The 23,670-nt window shown below is 40.8% G+C and overlaps 4 protein-coding genes across 5 annotated transcripts; 3 read left to right on the top strand and 1 right to left on the bottom strand.

Moving 5' to 3' along the window:
* Window positions 1-166: 166 nt before the first annotated feature.
* Window positions 167-5,505, top strand: vps36 (vacuolar protein sorting 36 homolog). Its single transcript, XM_068600732.1, has 14 exons — window positions 167-335; window positions 558-626; window positions 739-809; window positions 1,221-1,335; window positions 1,462-1,551; window positions 2,067-2,153; window positions 2,673-2,705; window positions 2,886-2,963; window positions 3,104-3,238; window positions 3,368-3,433; window positions 3,587-3,651; window positions 4,176-4,260; window positions 4,514-4,590; window positions 4,767-5,505. The coding sequence occupies exons 1-14, from the start codon at window positions 240-242 to the stop codon at window positions 4,852-4,854; spliced, it is 1,155 nt and encodes a 384-aa protein (XP_068456833.1). The 5' UTR covers window positions 167-239; the 3' UTR covers window positions 4,855-5,505.
* A 1,614-nt stretch (window positions 5,506-7,119) lies between these two features.
* Window positions 7,120-14,934, top strand: LOC137803124 (thrombospondin type-1 domain-containing protein 1). The gene is made up of 8 exons (XM_068601405.1): window positions 7,120-7,243; window positions 8,029-8,153; window positions 8,954-9,348; window positions 9,452-10,112; window positions 11,136-11,297; window positions 11,438-11,828; window positions 11,924-12,446; window positions 12,540-14,934. Exons 2-8 carry the CDS (start codon window positions 8,102-8,104, stop codon window positions 13,176-13,178), a joined length of 2,823 nt encoding a protein of 940 aa, XP_068457506.1. The 5' UTR covers window positions 7,120-7,243; window positions 8,029-8,101; the 3' UTR covers window positions 13,179-14,934.
* Window positions 13,832-16,217, bottom strand: fgl1b (fibrinogen like 1B). The gene is made up of 8 exons (XM_068601406.1): window positions 16,160-16,217; window positions 15,653-15,920; window positions 15,299-15,458; window positions 15,047-15,144; window positions 14,856-14,944; window positions 14,648-14,770; window positions 14,500-14,564; window positions 13,832-14,245 (listed from the first exon to the last, which is right to left on the bottom strand). The coding sequence occupies exons 1-8, from the start codon at window positions 16,181-16,183 to the stop codon at window positions 14,068-14,070; spliced, it is 1,005 nt and encodes a 334-aa protein (XP_068457507.1). The 5' UTR covers window positions 16,184-16,217; the 3' UTR covers window positions 13,832-14,067.
* Window positions 16,218-17,882: 1,665 nt separating this feature from the next.
* On the top strand, window positions 17,883-23,624 carry tpte (transmembrane phosphatase with tensin homology). Of its 2 annotated transcripts, none has more exons than XM_068600543.1 (19): window positions 17,883-18,079; window positions 18,594-18,669; window positions 18,783-18,863; window positions 18,962-19,009; window positions 19,115-19,276; window positions 19,736-19,855; window positions 20,545-20,644; window positions 20,801-20,864; window positions 21,000-21,064; window positions 21,236-21,296; window positions 21,387-21,468; window positions 21,726-21,814; window positions 21,906-21,967; window positions 22,067-22,147; window positions 22,396-22,501; window positions 22,582-22,679; window positions 22,770-22,865; window positions 22,960-23,030; window positions 23,104-23,624. In XM_068600543.1, the coding sequence occupies exons 2-19, from the start codon at window positions 18,623-18,625 to the stop codon at window positions 23,204-23,206; spliced, it is 1,536 nt and encodes a 511-aa protein (XP_068456644.1). In that variant the 5' UTR covers window positions 17,883-18,079; window positions 18,594-18,622; the 3' UTR covers window positions 23,207-23,624. The 2 variants fall into 2 exon arrangements, with proteins under 2 accessions (XP_068456644.1, XP_068456643.1); XM_068600542.1 differs by having other exon boundaries at window positions 17,883-18,271.
* Window positions 23,625-23,670: the final 46 nt, after the last annotated feature.

Raw genomic sequence — 23,670 nt, 5'->3', positions numbered from 1 at the left:
AACAGAATGACTCTTGACTCTTAATATAATTATACATAATTAATACTTAGACTTGACTTATTAAACAAATAACCATCAATTCAATCAATTATATTTTATAAATATTCTTTTCTGTTCTATTTAGATGTTTCTGATCAGGCACAGTCAGGGCAATTCTAAACAGCGTACAGGAAGTAAACATAAAAATGGGTCTCGGCAGCAGAGTGCAGAAAAGCCAATAATCGACTGTAATAGTGAACATGGACCGCTTTTCGTGGTCAAATGGGCTCCTGGAAATAAACGAAACTTTAGTGATCCAGCAACGTGGTGTCAGACTGTATGACGGTGATGATAAGGTATAGTTTAGTTTTCTGATCGCTAAGTCTGTGGCCTGACCCATCAATACAGTAGCTAAAATCATGCAACTATTTTGATAAGAGAATGTTAGCTAAATATTGCTTCAGTTTTGACGGTGTACACGAGGTGCTGGTGAAGTGCAGGTACATAATTATGGTTGTTGGTGAAGAAATATAATAAAATAATAACGTCATGTGCTCTCCTGTCATTGGACCATGCAGGCTAAGCTTGACGTTGGGGTTGCCTTGTTGAGCACCCATCGGTTGATCTGGAGGGACGTTAAAAACCACGTAAGACAGCAGTGATTGTGAGAGAACTAGTGTCATTGTTCACAGATGTGTCTAATCACACGATGTGTGCTGTTTGTCTCGATGACTTCTGTATTGTTCTTGTCCCTTGCAGGAATGCTGCATAGCCATGCCCCTGTCACAGATCCACGTCTTTGAGGAGCAGGCTGCAGGAATAGGAAAGAGGTGCGTGTCAGTAAATACATATTGTGTTGGAGTCAGACATATAAACAGAAATATGAAGTAGGCTTTCAGAATTTTACAAAAAAAAATTGGCAAATTACAATATTGTGTGTTATTTTTACCATAATGTGTAATGTGACCCCAAAACCCATAATAAAGGTTTGTTTAATAGCTTTTTTTCTGGAGCTGGCAAATGCAACTTATTGTTAAGATGACTCCGTTTTAATCACATAAAAAAGTAGGAAACTTTGGTCACGTGATAACTGATGGTTGTATTTGGGGAAAATATCATAGCCCCCCTGCATTTGAAAGCTTCGGGAAAAAATTGTTGTGGAACTTTATGATTTTTTTATGTTTATTAATAATTTTAATTTAAAAGAAGTAAATTAACCATTGACATATCTTATTCTGTAGTGCAAAAATAGTTATCCACCTGCAAGGAACACCTGCCAACAAGGAGCCAGGTCCCTACCAACATAGCAAATACTCCTTCATCAAGCTGTCCTTCAAAGAACATGGGCAGATTGAGGTAGTGCCATTCATACAAATAGTTTAAAAAAAGCTTTTTGCATACCGTTTAATCTCTTGAAGAGCATTCTTAATCTGTGTTGGATTATTTATTTCTGAGAACTGACGTGGTGTCATTTGCTTGCAGTTTTACAGGAGGCTAACTGAAGAAATGACTCAGAAGAGGTGGGAGAATACACCAGCTTCACAACCCATCCCCACAGGAACCGGTTCTCAGGTTAGAAGCTGAACAGATGCTCCTTCTCATCCGACTAGAATCTTAACTGTACTATCCAAACTGCCCTTCAGCATTTTATTTGGGGATGTACATGGGAATGACTCACCAATGTATGTACCACAGGGTGGCAGTATTGGCTCTATATCAATGGGCTTGATTACATTATTGGCAGAGTCATAACTTCTGCCTCTGGATTCAGCAATAATATAATAGTAACACTTATTGCTCAATTGGTAGAAATTGACATTAATTCAAGTTTAGTATCCAACTGAAGGACTCGCACCAAAGTATAAATACATGTCTGTATTGGCTGTTACACTCTGCCCTTTCATTTGCATTAGGTCATGTGTCTCTAAATGAGATTACATACATTTTGGAGAAATAATAGTCACAAAGATTGATTAACAGCAGTTGACCACAATTTGTTCCCTCCTTACTTTCCTTAACCTTTCAGCTTCTTTACAAGTGCTTGTGTGATTCAGAACGTGTGTTTTTCTTTCCTTTGTGGCATGCAGGCAGGAAGAACACGTGCCGTGGGGATTGTTGGCATTGAGAGGAAGATAGAGGAGAAGAGGAAAGAAACAGACAAAAACATTTCTGAGGTACTGTCAAAAAAATACTGGGAAATGTGTCTCCTCAAAAGTCCCAGCTTAAGTTGTTTAGTCATATTTTTTACGGAAATGACTGTGAAAATACTGAGAATACAGAGTGGTTTAGTTCAAAAGGTTTCTGAAATTTTTTTTCTCTGTTTTATTTTTTACTGCCAAAAACTTCACCACCGGAATTTATTATAACTGACATTATTTCAAGCCGACCACAGCTACTGTGACTTTCATTCGGCATCTATTAAGTTATGTGTTAATGCAACCTCTATTTGGTATTTATTGAATTTGAATACAATAAAATTAAATACAAATGTTATAAAAATATTTTTGCTTAATGAAAAGAATGTTTTGGGTGTCGGGGTAGTGAGACGGTTTTATCCTACAAATACACTGGATGGGTGTGGCCTTTGTGGAATGATATTTAAATGATAGATCAGGAAGCCATGATTTTATTGTTGTTTATTTAAATGTTAGATTGTGAATGAGCCCTATTACCTATTTAGTCTCTTTTTTTAGGCCTTTGAGGATCTCAGCAAGCTGATGGTGAAGGTAAAAAATGTTTTTCTTTGTTTGTTCAGATTTTACTGTAGTTGTTGATGTATAATTATTGACCTTTTTGAAGTCTTCTTATATGTTATCCATTATCCTGTTTGATTGTTCAAACATCATAACCATACATATCAAACATATGGTGGGATTTGCTGAATGATTGTCTACTTTAAATAACAGGCTAAGGAGATGGTGGAGCTGTCCAGATCTATAGCCAACAAGATCAAAGACAAGCAGGGAGACATTACGGAAGATGAGGTAAGAGCTTGAGCATAATAAGACAGCAATAACTAATCATGAACCTAACTGGACTGTTATGCACACAACTGATTTTTTTTACTGGAAATGGCCCAAATTAGTACTTTGGTTCTTATGAACAGGTATGTTCTGCTTTCTAGACAATTCGGTTTAAGTCCTACCTGCTGAGCATGGGTATCGCTAACCCCGTTACCAGAGAAACGCATGGATCAGGTACACATTACCATATGCAGCTAGCTAAGCAGCTGGGCGATATGCTACAGGCTCCTCTAGAGGTAGGTGTAAAAAAAATGTCCATATGTTTTACATCTACATAGCCTAAGATCAAACTCCAATTTGAATCATATACATACTTTCTGGTCCATTTTTTGTTTCTATTGCGCTCTTTCCACCTACTCTCCCAGGAGCGTGGGGGTATGATGGCTCTCACGGAGGTGTACTGTCTCGTCAACCGTGCTCGAGGGATGGAGGTAATGCTCACAGATGCACACACAAAAAAACAAAACGTCGTACTTGAGTGGGAATATCCATGTATTTTCACTCAAGCTGAACTAATAATCCTCCACTTTGCTCTCTGTACATTCAGTCAGACACAGAGGTCACTTTCCTTTCCCTTTTCACAGCTTTTATCTCCAGAAGATTTGGTAAATGCCTGCAAGATGTTTGAGTCGTTGAAGCTCCCATTGAGGTTAGTTTTGTTTGTCTTTTGTATTGTTTCATTTATCTCTGCCCTCTTTCATACATATATAGATCAGGCTTTTTATTTATAAAAGAGAAATAGTCCAGGTTCAACGCCTGCACTGTATCCCAGAGGCCAGACTCTTCCTGTCTGACTTCCTGTTGTCGGAGGTATTGTCCAGACCACTGCGGTTGTCATTTCCTGTCACTTCCCAGTGTTTCAAAAGAATCACTGGCTGGTTTCCGTACCGCACTGGTCCTAGTAGCCTCTAAATGGTTGCCATTCTTCAACCAGCTCCATATTTTAGCTTTGTAAAAAATTATGCATTTCTCTCTCACACACACACATAAACATATACAGTATCTGTGTATATATACATGCATGCATGCATACATACATACATGCATACATACATACATACATACATACATACATACATACATACATACATACATACATACATACATACATACATACATACATATATGTACGCACACACACTGTTTCCTTCATCCATCTTGTCCTCTCTGTAGGCTGCGTGTGTTTGACAGTGGTGTGATGGTGGTCCAGCTGCAGTCTCACAGCGAAGAGGAAATGATAGCCTCAGCACTGGACAATGTAAGCTTTACCAATACAAACATTATCCTGACATTGACACGCTTGAGTCTGATCAAACAGCATGCTGTCTTTATATTAGGGCTGGGCAAAGTTGAAAAAAATGAATCGCAATTAATCGCATGATTTTTTTGCGATTAATTGCATTATGCGCCAAATTCAACAATGAAGTAAAAAACTGTGTATTTTTATAACATACACACACACATACATTTAATTCGACGTCTTGTCTCGTCATCTTCATCTTCTTTTTCAGGTGTCCGATAAAGGCTCTTTGACAGCAGAGGAATTTGCAAAGCTCCTGGGTCTCTCTGTTCTTCTCTCGAAAGAAAGGTAAGTTGTGAATACACATGATACAGATGATACAGGTAATCTGTTTTACTATGTTATAATACATTATTGTTATAACATTGAGAATATTCAGAGTTGTCTTTGTTTCTCATTGTATTATTCTTCATTGCTGCATTCAGTCACACGTGTCTTCTTCTCTGTTCCTTCCTCATCTCCAGATTGTTGCTGGCTGAGAAGATGGGCCACCTGTGTCGAGATGACTCTGTTGAGGGTTTGAGATTCTACCCAAACCTCTTTTGTTCATAGTCATTATTGCTGATAAGGGTCCGCTGATGGACTAATGCTTTGCCACTACATGAGCGTACCGGTGTACTGTGAGTGTCATAATGTACCTATTCAGTCTGGTCATGACCTTTTAATAGTTGGTGGTTGTTCTTTAAAAATCCACTGCGGGCACTGCCAGCTATCTTCTTTTTTGGTCGAAGAGACTCTGACTCCAGGAATTGCTCAAATAGTGTATAGCAGCAAAATGTTCCCAGATTTGCTCTGCTTGATGGAGTGATCATCATGTGCATTTAGTAATAAATAAGTTTGGGGAAAATTGATCAAATGGGATATACATTTTCTTCACACATTCTTCTGTTGCAAAGTGTATACTTTTGTATTGGATTGTTATGAAAACCCCATAGCAAATGATTACATGTTTTCCAAAATAAAATGTACATTTCTGTAATAAATGAACAAGGAATGAAGCTTTGTCATGTGGTCTCAGAGAACATATCCAGATTACAAAGAATTTTAAAACCCTACTTCAATTAATCTTGTCCATCAAAACGTGATTTGCGTCCTTTGTTCTCCAGTCAAACTATCTTCGAAAGTGATAACATTTTGTCTGGATGACATTCCAGGCAACATAACAAAGATGAAATAAAAATACCTGATCTTCTGTTAGTTTGGTTCACAGTGAAAAAAAATATGGCTTGTTGCCAAATGTCATTATTTAGCCAATGAATCTTTTCATTGCAGAGGTTATGTTGAAAGTTAAGCCCTCGTAAAATGCCATTACCACATGTACTCACAGTAAATCATATCAAGAGTAACTTCGGAAGTAATAATGAATTAGTGAGATAGGAGAATATCGTAATAAAGCCCTTTTTGTTCAAGTAAGTTAGCCTTGTGTCTAAAAGTTCTGCTTTCTGCTGAGATTGTTTCTATTTTAATTTCTAATCTGTGTGTGTGTGTGTGTGTGTGTGTGTGTGTGTGTGTGTGTGTGTGTGTGTGTGTGTGTGTGTGTGTGTGTGTGTGTGTGTCCAAAGAGCTTCTTACACACAGAATAAGCAGTTCTTTGTTCCCATTGTGAATTGAACTGAACAGTAAAGGGTGTTTCATTTTCTGAGAAGCTTCCTGTTTTCAGCTGTCTCTTGAGGAAACGTGAAGGTCTGCAGAACGCTGCAGCTGATTAGATTACCCTGTTATGTATAGTCTGCTTATATACCTACTTGTTTCAGGAGTTAACCTGAGGCAGGTCTGATCGGAATGATTATGGATTCATGCATGACATTGAACTTTTGGTGAACGTTTTCCAAGACAAATAGGTCCTGTTCTTGCATGTTGGTATGGACTTACTCAATGGTGTTTAACTGAGTCCATGATGCTGATTGGCTGAGTATCATCAAATCTCAGTAAGGTTTTATTTCATCAATAGATAATAGAAAAATAACTTGTCAGTCATTTTATGTGTGGCAAAGGTCATCTGATTGTTTGTGATGAATAGTTATTTTGTCATGAGTGTAAATGTTTATTTTTGTTATCCTGCCTTCTGGGCTTATTGAGATACACAACGCTGTACTGTCTGATTTTCCATATGACTTTGTCATGAGATTCTTTAGAGAAAATATTTTACAACACCTTCATAAAAAAAGCCTCCTGATTGAGGGAACTATAGATCCAGCTGTTCCCATATAACGCACTTATTTCTCAGTCACTTTCCTCCGTTTTTTTGATGACCCAGACCAGGTGCCTGCAGTCTCTTAATAACGTCTATACAGAATATTGTAATTTGTAAACTGCCACGAGATGAATGAGTCTTTCCTTTATACTTTAGTTTTGCCTGTAGCAAAAATCTTCTTGTATCGATGAACCTGCTTGTGATGCATGCAGGGGGATTTCCGAATAATACTTGAGAACCAATATTTTGTAAATTAATAGGTAACAATATCACAGAAGTTGAATAGTTCAGGTTAATTTATCATAATAGTCTGGTGTGAACACAGTTAAAAAAAGTGAATTTGATAAACGGGTTATCATCTTAGTAAAGGTGATTGTTTGATCCAAAAGACTATATTTGTTTATTGAATTCTAAAATTAAATACCCTATTGGTTTGTTTACCGTTGCACAGTTGTCTGTACTGCGCCTGTAGGTTTTGGGGAAAAAACAAATAGTTATTGCGGATAATATTCAACCCGCCCCGCTGGTGACCGTGAAGTGACTGTGCGCGGATCGCTCACGCGCTCCGTCACCGCCACGGCGCGCGCATTTTCAGAACTCAGTTGGGTGCGTGACTCTGGTCCCGCTGACAGACTGTCATTATTAGTAGTCGGAAAAACATATTTTACCAGCACATGGAGGGGCTGTTGTTGTGGTTCATGTGTTGGACAATTGGAAAGGAATTATGCTGAGCTGAGTCGACCACATGTGAGTAAAGCTTTATGTTCCACCTAAAAGAAACGAGGCTTGTGGACACGAGGTGTCCGAGATGTTAAACTTACACTTCAAATAGGTCTAAGTACTAGATATCCCACTAAAACCAAGGTTTAGAACCACGGATACGTGTATCATTTGTGGAGTTAAATTATATTTCATATTTATTATTTCTTACATGTTTAAAAGAAGTCACATCTATAATCATCCTTCTTGCTATATAAAGGAGATGCTCACTATTTGGTCAGGAGTTGACTATTACACTTTTCACCTGAGAATAAGTATTAGGCAAACTTTTTGATCCAGCTACACGGTGCATTCAAGCATCGTAACGTGCTGATTTGAGTTGTGTGATTAGCCATATACTTCATATTTACAGTCTATGGTCCATGCTGCAAAGCAAACAATGATAAACTACGATTTGAATGGGAGCGTGAGATACAGGCAGCAGCCTGGTGCCAGAACATGGTGTGTCATAGAAAGTCTGGTGTTTGTTAAGGACACAGAAACAATAAGTGAAAACTATACTAAAAACCAAACACCAAGGATTTGGCACAAGCTAATAATGTGTTATGGACTGCTTGTTTACTAATAGGAGCTCGCCCATTGTCAAGATTAATAAACCTCAGAGCTCCTTGCTGCAGCCTACCTGTTTTACCTCAGATCAGTGCATTGCATCTTCCAAGCCTTATTGTGATTGATGATGCCCATAAGCACTATTGGTTGTTGCCTGCTGCCTTCTTGGGGATTCTGTGTTATTTTTGGGTGCTTTGCCTCAGATTTTTAGAGGTCAGGGATGGTGGAAGAGGATGGTCAAGTGGTGAAGGAGAATACCGAGGCACGGACATCGGAATGCCACAGGCTGTCTCACTGCTGCCCTTTCTGCTGGCCCTCCTGGGATATGGTGAGTGTCACCAAACAAGCTTAATAACACGACTGCATGTTTGAAAAGGCTGGCGGGATCATTGATTTTTAATTTACTTGATCAAGCAAACACATGTTAAGTTGGATCGAGGCAAACAAAGAGGAATGAAGGGTGGAATGGAGGGTCAGCCTCTTCCTCTTCCCACACCCTCTTTGCTTTGGGAGGATGTGAGGTTTTCACAACAGGATTCACACCCTACACAGCACAATAGCTCTTAAAATACTGGATGCTGATAAGGCCTATGGCAATTTAACTGGATGCCACCTTGACATAGGAAATAATGTATAAATAGACCTATACATCATTTGTTGTGAGATAATTGTGCACAGGATTTTGGTTTCATAAGCCATGACTGCTTAGCATATTTATCCCAGATTGATTTTTAAAATGTGTGTCAACTAAACTTGACAGTTCCCATTTTACCACTGCAGTCAAAACAATGAGTAGACAATTTAACATATTGTCCACATCTTAACAGATGTTAGGATGTATCAATGATAGAACGTGTCATGTTATTGGATCACTGCAGTAAACTGAGTCAGAAACACACCTCAATAGCCACAGAAACAGACAGCTTGCAAAGTCACATCAAGAACAACAAGAACAATGCAAACGCAGATGTACAAAAAGCAGCAGATATAAATACACAAAGACACAACGACACAATTAAAAAACTGTGAGACTACATATTATGTGTTAATCTCAGAAAGATGCGTGAACACAGGTAAACCGGTCTTTCTCTCTTTGCCTTATGTGACTTCTGTTCATCCTTTCTGTAGCTTTTGCAGGGCTCAATATCTGGCCCTCCTTCCACGTTGCCCTCAGCAACGCCAGTGTATTTGTGGACTTCAGCACAAAATCCAACAGCAGCACCATCCGCAATACGAGCCTTTCTCTGGTCAACACGGAAACCAACACCACCCTTCTGACCAGGACCGTCCCCAACGTCCAATCGGCCAGTAGTGTGGAGTTCAACTGTTCTTGCTTCCTGTATGCAGGAACTTTCCGGTTCCTGCTGAGGCAGACCAGTATCACTGCTTCTTCTCACGCTAATGGCACACACGACAGTAGCGCAGAGAGCACCACCTGGTGGTGGAGCTCAGAACTTCAGGTACAGTGGCCCACCTTTCACATCGCTGTGGAAAGGGCCAGAAACCACTCAGGATCCTTTCAGGCAAGACAAAAAGATCTCAAACTTGAAACACCGAGGTTTATTGTGCTGCAGAACGAAGAGCAGAGTGATTCATACGCCTCTTATTCTCTCTCTCTTTCTCCAGGTTGGGATATCCACTAATGAACACTTTCAGGCTTGCTCAAGGGGCATTGACACAGCTCTCTTCCTAGAAGTCAGCTACATAGAGTACAACCAGATAGGGCGAATGAGCATCGACAAGGTCCAAGCCCGCACACGAACCCCAATCAAACCCCTCCGCTCCCAGAGCGTTGAGCTGTCGTGCGCCTTCCCTTTCACAGAAAGAGACTTCATACGAGTGGCTTTACGGTCTCCTCATGCATCACAGGATGTGAAGAGCTCTGGACCGCTCTACCTGTCCCGCATCTTCTCCTACAAGCTGCTGGTGGAAAATACCAACGCTTACAGGAGTGGTTGTGAGGGGACTATGACTGTGAAACTGATATCTCCACCTTGTGCTCACACCAATGGGAAGGTTTTGCTGTATAAGGATACAGGTACTGGGAGAGGGATTGCGGTTTCCTCTGGGATGGAAGCAGGTGAAACAGCACTGATGGGGTTCGGACCAGAGGAGCCCTCTCCACCTCTGTTGGCCTTTAACTGGCTGACGCAGGGAGTGAACGAGACAGAATTCAACTGTTCTGTGTTTTACACTGGAAGGAACAAGTACTGCTTTCGCTTTGTTCTCAACTTCAGTCGCTCCCCGAGTCCTGCACAGACCTGTTTGGTGGTTCACAAAAGTGCAGGTGAGACTTAATGGATCGACACGTTCACATTTGGAAGCTGCCAAGTATACGTTTACACTGTGATTTTCTTAAAACCTGCAGGGAAAGAGTTACTTACTCCCAGTCAAGAGGTAAATAATGACTTCATTAAGGAGTAGGCAAAGGGATATATTCTTTATCAAAGACATGTTTGACCCACCAAACTAAGAAAAGCACAGGTGTTAAAATTAAAATGAATAATTGCTGAATTCTACTTAGCTGTTTGCTTTCTAGGTCATGATGTTGTATCTGCTTGCTCATTGCAATTCAATATTTATAAATAACAATATTCCTTTGAGACATTAAAAAAATGATGACCTCATACAATTGTTTTTTATGAAAGTCAAACTTTTACTGAACATAAAGACCACACCACTCACTATTATAAGCCATGATTGTCTTATAAAATGCAGTGTGCAAACTGAACATCATAATATAAATCAGTGCCAACAAAGCATGTCAGCACAATTCAGATCATAAACTACAGCTGACAGACCATACAACGATATTATCTTTTATGCATTCTCCTGTACTCTGGTGTAATTTATCTCATAATGTCACATTATACAAAAGTGTCAGCCTCAGCACATTATTACTAACTAATTATTCTGTTATTTTGTATTCAGATACGCAACATTCAAAAGTAACTATGTTCAAAACTAACAAATATGTATATAAATAGGCAACACTAATTTTACTTTAAATAATAACTAATAATAAACCGTTGATCCGTCACATGATAAATATAGTCAGATGCTTTTGTTGCTGTGTCCTCGCTCGGTCTACTTTGGGGATGAAGCATTCACTGGTCGATGTCATGTGATATGATGGTCTCTCTTGTTCAGCTCCATGTAGAAGGGTCTTATTTGTTATACTTCTACTGGCTTTGTATTCTTTCAAAATGACTGGCAATGCACAACATTGACATTAACAACACATAATTAAGGCTCGCACACTTTCAAATTGCTCTACAATTGAAAAATGTTTGGCAATCTGTTTCTGCAGAGTCATGGGGTTCATGGCTGCCCTGGAGTGTGTGCAGTGTGAGCTGTGGAGAGGGGGTGAGGGAACGAGTGCGTGAGTGTTTGCTGCCCTCAGGTGTGGGAGGGATGCAGTGCACTGGCATGGTGAAGGAACAGTCCCTCTGCTCGCTGGAGGACTGTGTCGGTCAGTCTTCTCATCCCTTATCTATTTTTTCCTTGATTTTCCCTTGCCCATATTTCCTGAACTTTCTCCTCGTCAAAAAACTAGATATGCTTTAAGCATACTGCATATACTAACATAACTGTCTCTCTTTTCGCTCCCAGTGTTGCCCAATCCTTCTCCTTCCCTTGCCCCTGGGGCTGTCGGAGTTGCCCCCCTGGGTGGTAACATGGTGGTGGTGGCCGGTATCTCCCTCTGTCTGGCTGTGATTCTGGCTACTGTTCTGGTGACTTTGTGGAGAAAGCTTTGCAAGACCCCTCAGTGCAGCTCCGTCCGCAGAGGCTCCATGCATTCGCCTGGAGGACGTAAGCTCTCCGATGAGGCGTCCATTTTTGGCCACAGCCTCCAAAGACCCAGCCTGTGTGACGGCCATGGCCAACCGGGGGGCATAGGTGTGGGTCTAGCCCAGAAAGACAGGCCTTCTCTGGTTCCTCTCTCACAGGACCTAGAAAGGCTGTCCCCTACATGTCAGAAGATGCTGCCTCCAATATTTGGGTATATTTAGAATATATTTTACTTTCATCACCTGACAACATTTTTGTCAACGTTTTCTATCACTCCACAGTGAAATGACATTATTGTCTCTCTAGGTACCATTTGGCTCAGCAGCAGTTGAAAGAAATGAAGAAGAAAGGGTTAAAGGAGGCGACACATCTGTACCACGTCTCTTCAAGCCCAGTCCATGACACCGTGTTGGGGACATCTGCTTCACCCACAAACTCCATTCCTACTACAAGTGGATTCGCTCATCCCACACTCCCTGTGGGCCACCAGGAAGACACAAGCTACAATCATTTTCAGATTGCAACTCCCTTTTCTGTGCTGCCATCGCAGACTTCTCGGGTCCCGCCGGACAGACTGAGTCCCAGAGTGGAGCTTGTCTTAGGTCCTTCTGCTCGTGTAAATGGGAGTAGCTCAAAATGGCGTGACCGCACTGCGGACTGGGTGGAGATGGTAGAGAGGAGTGGTTTCAGAGCAGGAGGAGAGGCAGCGATGGGAAACTCCTTTCATAAAAATCCAAATTTCCGGCGGACCTCCAGTTTTAATGACACCAAACCCCAACCTCTATCCTCTGTACATTCCAGACCGTTTAGAGAAAGGAGCATGACCCAGGTCAACTATCCAGCTTTATTCATGTGTATATGTATTAATATATTCTCGATAATACTTTCTTAATTAACAGAGATAATACATTGTCCTTTTCAGGTTGGATCCCGGACCCTTCCTGAAGGAAGTTGTTGGACTAAAGTAAGAAGGGAGAGGCAGCCATACAGCTCTTACCCCATCCCAGAGCACGAAGCCCTAGAGTGGGCTAAATCCAGACCCCAGAGAAATGACCAGAGGAAGCCCTGGATAGAGACAGCTGCTCCTCCTTACGGCAATACACTCAAACACACAGGAACCAACACAAACAGCATTTCAGCATCTGAGAAACATGTGAAAGCAGAAGTCGGTGGTGCTCAGGATAGGCAAAGGAGTGGCGAGGCAGGAGGTGGAGAGGGAATCTCAGGGATCGGGGGTCCAGCCACAGGGCCTGCCAGCCTGAGTGTGGATCGGGCAGAGCGTGCTGAGCAGAACTGGAACCGTCGGGGCCCGTCACCTATCCAGAGGAACATCCTGGCCCGGAAATTAAAGGAGGCTCAGTCGTGCTCGGCGGTCAAGGGGCGGCAGCGCAGCTCCACCTTCAGTGTGTCGCCTTCGGAGCAGAGGAAAGGTCGCTGCCACTCTCTGCCAATGTCTGGAGGCTACAGCAGCAGTGGGGGCCCGCCCTACAGGCTGAGTGAGGCCGAGCAGAGGATGTTGGACCTCGATCTGTCCTCAGCATATGTAGGCGAAGAGGTGTAGAGGTTTGTAATACCGCACCGGAGGTATTTCTATTGCTATTTACATTAATTCCTATCCTGTAAGATGATCCTAACGCAGACATACATATCAGTGAAGATTGTATTGTATGTTTGAGATTTTGAAAAATTGCTTATATGAGGGAGAGAGAAAAACACAATTTTATTTTTTGAAAAGCTATTTAAGTTTCTATCAAAAAAACGTTTTTCCATTTTTTTTGTAGCATTTGAATTGTTTTATTTTCTAAATTTGACATGCATGATAATTTAATATACAATGTCTTTAGAATGTCTATGTCTGTTTCTTTGTGTATCAACTACTGGGACAGTATTTACCAAAATAAGTCATATGGTCTTGTCCCCACATCTGTGTGCACCGTGGAATACCGTCAATGGCCGCATTAAGACAAGACAGCTTCGTCTTCTTGTTCTCCACTGCTGAATGTGTTTATTTTATCATGCTGCAAAGTCTCATTGTATGAAATGGTGCTGTCACTAAAGTCCCTCTCACTGTGATGTTTACTGTTAAGTGACAATTTCCTATGTGTGACATAAGCAATGTTAAGCATTTGGTCATGCAGCATGCAGTTGTAACTTTGAGTTACGACTACCAACTACTTTGAGGAAAGTAAAATATGATCAGGCATTGTGGTAAAGATGCTGGTAATTTTATTGTTTGAGTAATATTATACACTTCATAGAAAGCAGTGCTTACTGGAATATAGAATATACTGTTCCGTCAACATTTGATTATGATTTCAAATTATGAAACAAATGTTGAGGTTCAAATACAAAGAATGTAAACACAGTCTTTCCCTTTGTAGTTCTTTCCATTCTGAATCATATAAGGGATCATGAAGCCTGTCATTTGCTTATTCCCCGACAAAAACTCATCATTCCCCTGCTCCACTGCCTGTGAGATCCAAGAAAACCAGAGGCCGCACCTTCATGGTGGTGTGTCTGAGGGAATACCAAAGGCCTTTCCAGGTCCCCCACACCACACCATTGTCATGCAGGCCCTTGTACTTCCCTTTGCGGTAGAACCTCCCATTTAGGTTGGCTGCATGACATCTATAGATACAAGTACACAATGTTAAGGCTGCTACATCTTCCTAGGAGACAAATTGAAGCAATTCAACGTTAGTGTATTTTTAAAGCATTCGCTTTGTGTTTCAAACTTTTTTATTGAAGGAGGGCAAAACTTAGTACAGAAACTCAAACTTTTTCTCCAGAAATGTGGTCATGCTTGTGCAAAATTCAGGCAGAAGGAAGATAATACACAGAGCAATAGTGAGACACCCTAGGTTTTATATGAAAGGTCTCACCTGTTGTACCACCAACCTGCCTTGTTCTCCTCAGCACAGCTGCCCTGAAGGTAGCGGTCATTGTCCTGTCAAGGATCATCATCACCGTTATCACGGTCATCATTTGCACATTGTCAGCAGAACTTGATATATTGGGAAGAGGACGAACCTGATCTCCGGTGCTGAACTGCATCCCGCTGAGGCAAGCAGACCACTGCTCCACCATCCCCCCACCAGTCAGCGCATCTCCAGCCTTCCCACTATACAGCCCATACTGGAGACGATACTTATCCTAGAACAGGCATTAAGGCGTGTGATGTATGTTGGGAATCACATTTACTTTTGAGACCAACAGAAGTGTAAACTGTTTGCCTTACGGCCTCATCTGTGATCTTGAAGTTCTCATAAAATGCATGACTTCTCTGTCCATCCCAGTCCATTAGATCTATCTTTACCAGGTTCTTACCTTCAGGACAAGGACATAGGCAAGAAATGAGAAGAAAAAAATATTTAAAAAATAAAATACTTCTTTTTAAAAATGTATTCTTGGATTTAAATAATGTCTGACCCTCTGAGAGTAGTGAATACATGTGCTCATTCCCCAACCAAAACTCATCATTCCACAGTTTGAAGTCACCAAAGCCATCTCTGTAGTCTACCCAGTCTCTAGAATGAGAATTAGGCAGATATATTACCTCACATGAAACAGCTGTGGAAGTTCACCCACACAACACCGAGATTGTAATCTGAGGCTTTGCAAAGATTTCAAAATTCATAATATTCCCATACTGCATGTAAACTAGTTTCTTAGCTTAAATACCTGCTGAAGTCAACTTTTCCATGCCGACGTCTCTGAAACACCGTCCACCCTCCTCCATCCGCCATGTCACAGTAGGCCAAAAATGGTTCCTGCTGTAATTTGGGTCTAATGCGATAGAAACCGCTTGGTGGTCTCAGTCTGTCAAACAGCTCAGAGCAGTCTAGGAAGATAGCATTGAAACAGCTTTAAAGATAGCTTTATTATCATCCGTACCATTGTAACTCACAATACACTTACTTTATGTTGCATATTAGGAACATATATCATTATTTCATGAAATGTAGTCAATGTATATTAGATGTTTCAAACGCTGAAAAATAAAACACCCAAACACAAAAAATTAGCTTTGCTTACCTTTGTCATAGACAATCAAATTGCCTGCAGGTGGAAGAGGTACAATCTGTGTCTTGTCAGAGCCGTCTAATACCCCACTGCTGGTGTGCTTTACACCAGGGGCTGTGTCAGTTTCAGGTTTAGTATTAGCCAGAGCAGGTTGAAATGGCCAGAAGTATTTGTGCATCTGCAAGTACTCAACCTGCCAATTCCCGATCAAGAGTTTATTCTCCAGTTTCCTTATGCTGCGCTCGAGAGCTGCAGCCTCTGGCCCACATGACTCCAGAGCCTTCAATGAGGAAAACCAATTTCAAGTTCAACAAAACATTTCTATCTTCGTTATAATACTAGAAAGCATCTACAGCAGGCATTTATGAAATGAAAAGATTTTATTCATCATGACTCTGGACTTGCTAGGAATGGTTTTACAGCACTGCCTGCAATTTATGCTTTTTGAACCAAATGTTTTCTATTTTCAATGTCATTACAAAAAGAAAGCCCATAAAAAGTATAGGATAAACTACATACTGACAACGGTGTAGAAGAGGCCATGGTTGGGCACACCAGAGCCAACAACAGCAGCACTGCCATGGCTTTTAGGAAAAGATCCTTTGCTGCTATATCAGTCTGAAATTTTAAAGACAATAAGATACAACAAATAATACAATATTTCAAACTTTCTTCAAATTGTCTGCGCCACAAGCCTACCTTCACTTCATGAGGTCTCCCTTGTTTGCTTGAGGTTCAGTGTTCTTTCCTTCTAAAAATGTGTCAGTACATTATTTATAGGCTGGGCTGGTTCTGCATGGTCCACATTAGCAGATCCAGACTCGACCAACCTTGCCAAACCCTGAACTCCAGCCAGTTTGACGTTTTCCTTCTCCATCAACAATTATGGTATTTGGGAAGAGCTTATCTCAGACCTGCAAATGTCCACATGGACAGAAAGTGTTGAGAGGACTCCATTTCTTAAATAAGAAGTACTGCCTTGTAAGTACTGCCATTACATGTATGCACTCTGGAATGTACAAAGTTGATTAAAAAATATATATAGTGTAAAGGGAATTTGCCTGTAATTAAAATACATGTGGCTATTATTGTACTTTTCTGGAGTTGAGTTGTGTGTCTTTTGATTTGTCATTGAATATAAATTGTGTTTTTATTCGTTGTTTTTGTATGTGGTATGTTGTTGAATTTGGCTTGATTGTCTTTATTTTCTTAGCTTTTTCGTCATCTTCTTGGTTTTAATCATCAGATCCATAAGCTTGATCTTTTTTTTATCCAGTTCTTAATTGTCAGTTGTGTTTACATTTAGTTTGCCATCATATTTGTCACATGTCATCGTCTTTCACTTGAAACAGAGACTAAAATGAACACAAAAACAAGTCTTATGAACACAGTAAAGACTAGATAATGATGCTAAAGGCAGAGAGCAAGAGGATAGTATAGAGACTGAGAATAATAAAACTACATCACAAGAAAGCAGGTCATGTGTGTGACTCCCTAAAGGAAGTGTGTTTGGCAGCATCTGTGGGGCAACTTGGCATGTATGTATGTGAGTGTATATGTACTGTGTGGTATGTAAACAAGCCTTTACTCCTACATGTTAAGAAAAAATGTGTTAGGACAATGACTCCAAGTAGGCTAATTAAAGTAGCAGATAAAATAAAGAAAGTGATAACTGAATGTGGACGTTCTTGTACGTGTACATTACACTTGGTATCAAATCACATGCAAACAAAACGTAATGCATGTGCAACATAATCCAGGGTTCTGCAACCACGGACAAAGAAAGAGGATTAAGAAGGAGATGTTTATTAAAGCCAGTCAACTTCACAAAGCCTAAAACTATCTAAAACTAAAACTGTAGATATGGCTTAAAACCCTTGGTTTTGAAAAGAGCAATTCAAAGTACAAAAGAGTTCATTTAAACACTGGCGTTGATCCCTCAGACAGAAGCGGCTTCTACTTTTAATTTAGGATTTCCCTGTGTTTTTGCCAAAGTTGGACTTTTATTTCATAGTTCACAGATATGTATATCCCCAAATTCAAATGATTGACATCCCTTCAACGCTCTAAATGCGTTTGCAGCTATAGGCTTTGAACGCGCGCTCAATTAAAACCAGATGTTGCAGAGGAGGAGGGAGGCGTGAGAGGGCTCAGCTCCAGACCGGACGGTAGGCTCGGCCAGATTACGCGTCAAAGTTCTCAAGCGGAAAGATGAGTAACGATTAACGAGGAAGGGGGGGAAAAGAAAAGGGCTGAGCGTTTTTTCACTGAGCTCCAGGAAGTCCGAAACTGCGACGTTTGCAAAAACCAAGAGGGATAGTGGATGGAGAGAAAAATAAAAAATCTACCCGGTTAACCTTTGAACCGTCTTCCTTTGTCCTCACGAGAAGAAGTCACAAGACAAACTCCCGTTTCATTTCACGAATGACGGTCCCAGCGGTAAGCCAGCGGCGAGAGTTGCTCTGAGAGTGTTTGGGGGACTGTGCAGGCATTTACTGTGCAGGCATTTGGTTTCGACGGATACACAAACAGTTGAAGGAGAAGAAGGGACTGTGGGAGGGCTCTCAGCCCAGAGGAGCTGAAACGGGTGGTTTGTGTGCTTGAATCCTGTGATTTACATTTTTCTTCGAGGTAACAATGAATTGTCTGTACCACATTTTCTTAAGCAATTTGCAAATGTCTTGCTTGTGTGCTTTGCATCCTCAGCTCACTTAATCAGCACACTGGTTGCTGGATTAGTTCTAGGAAGCAGGAATGCACACTGGATGCTGATTTTGAAAGTTTGATCTAAGTTTGTCTTTCTTTCAAAAGCTGGATTTTTGTGAAAGATGGAGCATTTTATATCGGCACAAAAAAGTGTCCTGACTCCTCTCTCTCATTTGTACACTAACTCTGGAGCTGCATACTGAACAAGGGAGTTTAATCTTTCTTCACTCTTGTTTATAAAATGCAGAACAAAGCAATAAGGAAGACCCACACATCATGTCGTCTGTCCATTTCAGTCCAGGGTCGGATTCTGGTGTAAATGGGTGAGGAATGGCACTTTTGCTGTGGCTTTGAATGTGAACGTGGTGATGGTGTCATTTCTGGCCTGCTTTTTGTGAAGATCGTATCATGTTTATCTCATATACCTGTCCATTAGAAACATTGCAAAGATGGAGGATGCTAAAGTTGAGATTGATGATGGAAAGGATGAAAGTGTGGTCCCGGACACCATGTTTCAGTAAGTTTACTCGGCTTGGACTGCAGACAGTTTTCTATACAAATCTTGTATTCAGAAGCAGCATATTTAGTGGAAAAACACTCTTCTATCCTTTGCAGCAATATCCGGAAGACGATAACACCTTTTGTTATGTCCTTTGGGTTTCGGTAAGTTTGCGTTGGGAACTCCTTTGAGTATGATTGCCAATGCTGATTATTTCTTTGCCTGGTAGTGTTTGCTGATTTATTAAGTGCATCTGTTTATTCGTCCAGTATATTTGGCGTGATACTGATCCTAGTGGACTTTGTGCTGGTGATTGTGGACTTATCCCTGCCAGCCAGGAGCAGAGAGGTTGGAAATGCCTTAGAGGCCGTGTCCCTCACCATCTCCTTCTTCTTTCTTGCTGACGTTCTCCTGCGGGTCTATGTGGAGGGGTGAGTGAGTAGAGACACTTCTAAATCTTACCATTTTGTTTGAGACCTTTTGTAACGTATTTTTGGACACTGTTAAAAGGGGGATAATTCAGTCACTATTTTGTGTGGCTGTATGAGATTGCAATATATTGTAAACTGCACCCAGTATTCCCATTTTAGTTTGCCCACACCTTCAGTTGTCTCTGCACAATTGCCTGCTGGTGAATGTGAGTTAAGAACATGTTTTAAAAAAGCGAAGCGAACACTCCAGAAGTGCCCCGTCGGCTGAAATCAAGTGTGATTCGCTGTTAAACAGGAAGTTCTAAAGAGGAAGCAGGACAGGAAATGTATTGCATGTACAGGGCTGTTCTTTGGGGAACATAATGAGTATCACTGATTTTTAAATCCCTTCTACTACAGTAATGCATTTTAGAGACCTGCTAACTATCACATGTTACTCATGTTGTGTCTTTTTTATAGGTTCAAAGTTTACTTCAGCTCAAAGCTGAACATTGTAGACGCTTGTGTTGTGGTAGTCACGCTGGTGGTCACCATGATCTACACCTTCTCTGACCTCTCTGGAGCCAGCCTCATCCCCAGGTACCTGCTGTCCCCTGCACTACCCGCTGTTACTAGAAATGGCTCACGGTTGTGTTGGACTTCTGAAATAATTTGGAAGCTGGAGATTCAGTTGTAATGATCCTCAAATTGATGTAATGCTGATTAAAAGCCCCCCCACACACTCATTGTCCAACCACACAGGTGTTGTCACTTGTTGCCTGATTAGACTCAGGAGTGGTTGCACACTGCTTAATTAACATCTCCCTCGGTCTCCTGTTGGTTTTGTTACACCTGTTAGTGGGTGTGACCTTTCACGCCTCTGTCCAATGTAATTCCCTTCCATTTCCCCCTGACAGCAAAGCTTATTAAACACCTGTGTGGCTGTGCAGGACTATTATTTAATTTCATAAAGCCTAGAAGTCCAGTAGTACTACCACAATTTGGGGCCCCTTTTTATTACAATATCATGTTTCCTGTAAATAGGTTGCAAAGGTAAAGGCAATAATAAGGCTATTGCTTCAGTGGATTCTTTTATATTTTATCATATTTTGAGATTCTTATCTGCAGATTTTTCATATCAAGCAGATTATTTCATTAAATCATAGTTAGTTGAATCTCAGATTGATCAATATACAATCAAAACAGTGAACATCAAAAAAAAATCTTAAGCGGCGTTAATGTGGTTTTAATAATTCCTAAGTATATATTTTGTATTAATTCTTCATCAGGGTGGTGTCGTTTCTCCGCTTCCTGAGAATAATAATCCTGGTGAGGGTTTTCAGACTAGCCGCTCAGAGGAAAGAGCTGGAGAAGGTCACCAGGAGGATGGTAAGTCCTCATGGATGCGTAGAAAACTGTGAAACCCGAACGTAGTCAAATTCACTGGAGTCTTCAGAAGGATTGCAGCTGTTTAGAAATTGTTTGCATACAGAGGGAAGAAAGATGTCTACTACTTCCTGAAAGTTTACTTGTTATTTTTCTCAGGTTTCTGAGAACAAGCGGCGTTATCAAAAGGATGGATTTGACCTTGACCTTACCTATGTCACAGGTAGAAGTTACATGTGTTACTGTGTAATGCCCCCAAAATACCATAAAAGTATTTCAGGAAATGCATGTCGATGAATCAAAATCACACCTTTTTAAGCAAACGAACATTTGTTTGCATCTTTACCCACTTGTTTAGACCGCGTCATTGCCATGTCTTTCCCTTCCTCTGGGAAGCAGTCATTCTACAGGAATCCAATCAAGGTAATTCTGACACAACCAGGGTGCGTAGTGGATAGCGTCAATCTAATTACACTCACCAATTCCAAAATAAATCCATTGTTACAATTAACTTAAACATCAAGTAGACTCTTCTAAGTATTCACACGCACATCTCCACACGTGTCTCAACCTATTCCTCCTCTCTTTCTGTAGGAGGTGGCGAGGTTCCTCGACACTAAACACGGAGGGCATTATAAAGTTTACAACCTCTGCAGTAAGTTGTCACCTCCTCTCGTCACATGCACGGCGATCCCCTTTCATGTGGAACTACACAAAATGTGTTTATCACATGTTTGGTTTCCAGGTGAGAAAGGCTACGACCCTCAGTTCTTCCACTACAAGGTCGAGCGAGTGTTCATTGATGACCACAATGTCCCATCATTGGAGTGAGTAACTTTTTTTTTATTTCATTTTTATTCCAACCCTCCCTTTTGTTTATAATTGTACTGAAGTAATTCAGATTACAGATAGAGCCTTTTGATATTATACTTACGAAGTTTATATAGTTAAAAGCGTGTGTGCTAATTTAGTATTCTGAGCACGTACAGAAACAAGATGTATCACCAACTACCATTATGTGTTGTACAATAGTTTGTCAGCTTATATCAATGTCCTAATGTGTTACCTACTGTATCTGTTTTAGGGACATGTTGAAATACACGGCCAATGTGAGGGAGTGGATGTCTGCTGATCCCAAAAACATCATCGCTATTCACTGTAAAGGAGGAAAAGGTGACGCCAAAGATCTCCACTTGTTTCATTGTCATGTTGTACAGTCACTTAAAATGTGTAAATTTCACCCTTCACTACTGCTCTCTTTCAGGTCGCACAGGTACTTTGGTGTGCACCTGGTTTATTGACAGTGACCAGTTTGAGAGTGCAAAAGTACGTCTCTTTTAGTTTGACATTTGTAAAGGCAAGGGTCATTGAATCAGCAACACTTTTTCAAACTGTTCCTGATATTCATTTCTCTTTGTCAACCAGGACAGTCTGGAGTATTTTGGTGAGAGGAGGACAGACAAGAGTCACAGCTCTAAGTTTCAGGGAGTGGAGACGCCCTCTCAGGTTAGAGCAAGAAACATGGAATAGAGGCATTTATCTAGAAATGTTACCATTTTAGGACTTTGTGTCGAATTAAAAAGTCTGACTGGCGCCTAGCAGTAATATTTAACTATTTATTTGTATAATCTATTATACATTTAGCTACAAACTCATTAATCTTGTCAGTATAAGGAAGAAAACAAATGAGTTTTCCGTACAATACCACAGACAGTTTGACAATGTTCTTTCTCTGTTGTCTGTTTGAACCACAGAGCCGGTACGTGGGGTACTACGAGACCATGAAGACCAAGTTCAACAGACAGCTGCCTCCACCTAAAAGCCTCATGATCAAGAGCATCCGCATCCACTCCATAGCAGGCAAACCCAGCAAACTGCGGAGCATTATGCTTTACATCTTTTGTACATTGTGTTAATCTATTTTCTTTGCTTTCACCCAGGTGTGGGTAAAGGCGATGGCAGTGATCTCAAGGTTAAGATCATTGTAAAAAAACAGCTGGTATTTCAATGTGTGTGCGCCAAACAGGAAAACTGCACAGTGAGTCACACACTCTGAACATGCACTCTACGAGTCATACTGATTTACTGGTTGAATGAGTGTGAATTTTCGAAAAAAAATTTTTTAAAGGTATTTCCTGATGTGGGCAACAATGCAGCAGTCATCAGCCTGCAGAATGGGCCTGTGGTTGAAGGGGATGTGAAGGTCATGTTTGAATCCAGTGCTGTGAGTGCTTTCATTTACATCTACGAACTATATTATAAAGTAAAGTTATGCAAGTGTTGAGCTTGATTCTCCCTTGTGTGCACCCTTTCATCAGGGTCTTCCAAAAGGATACGAAGATGTTCCGTTCTACTTCTGGTTCAACACGTCTTTCATAGAGGATAACAAGTAAGTCTCTGATGCAAGTTTTTATATACTGCTGTGCTTTTAGTGCTGACTGAACTCTTCATTCCCTCCAAAGGCTGTTTCTTCCCAGAGAAGAGCTGGACAACCCACACAAACCGAAGATGTGGGACCTGTACAAGGAGGACTTTGGTGTCACTATGCTCTTCTCAGAACCATAATAAAAGCTCTTTCGGAAAGATAAAGTGGCTAAATCAGTGTTACAGTACTTGTAATAATGGACGGTGCCCAGAAATTGGTAGATTGAACACTAACTCCAGAGGTGAAAGAGCTCTTAGAGGCCTGAAATGACTTGTGTTCAAATATCGTATGAGCTTGAGGAGTCCTCCACTGAATCAACTATTGTAGACTGTAGTGTCGCTCAGATCAGACCCATGGCACTTCAACTGGCCCTTACCATTACATGTCTTTCAGTAAATCAGGTGATACCTGGTGACTATTTTGGGCGTTCTAAAATAAACATTTGCACCTGATTTTTTTGATGCAGAGAGGTTGGGCTGTATTTTTTTTTTATGAGTCTTTAACTTCCCAGTGTCAATCTCAAGTATTTAGTTGAACTGTTCAGTGAGGAACCAGTTAACACATAATACCTTTTCAGTTTCTGTAATAAAGGGATTGGTCGTCT

Source organism: Clinocottus analis, unplaced genomic scaffold (genome assembly GCF_023055335.1).
Source record: "Clinocottus analis isolate CAN_PGR_092001 unplaced genomic scaffold, fCliAna1.0.p SCAF_5, whole genome shotgun sequence".
Classification (NCBI taxonomy): Eukaryota; Metazoa; Chordata; class Actinopteri; order Perciformes; family Cottidae; genus Clinocottus; species Clinocottus analis.
Note: the sequence above shows the minus strand (reverse complement) of the source record. Positions and strands in the feature narration are given on the sequence as shown.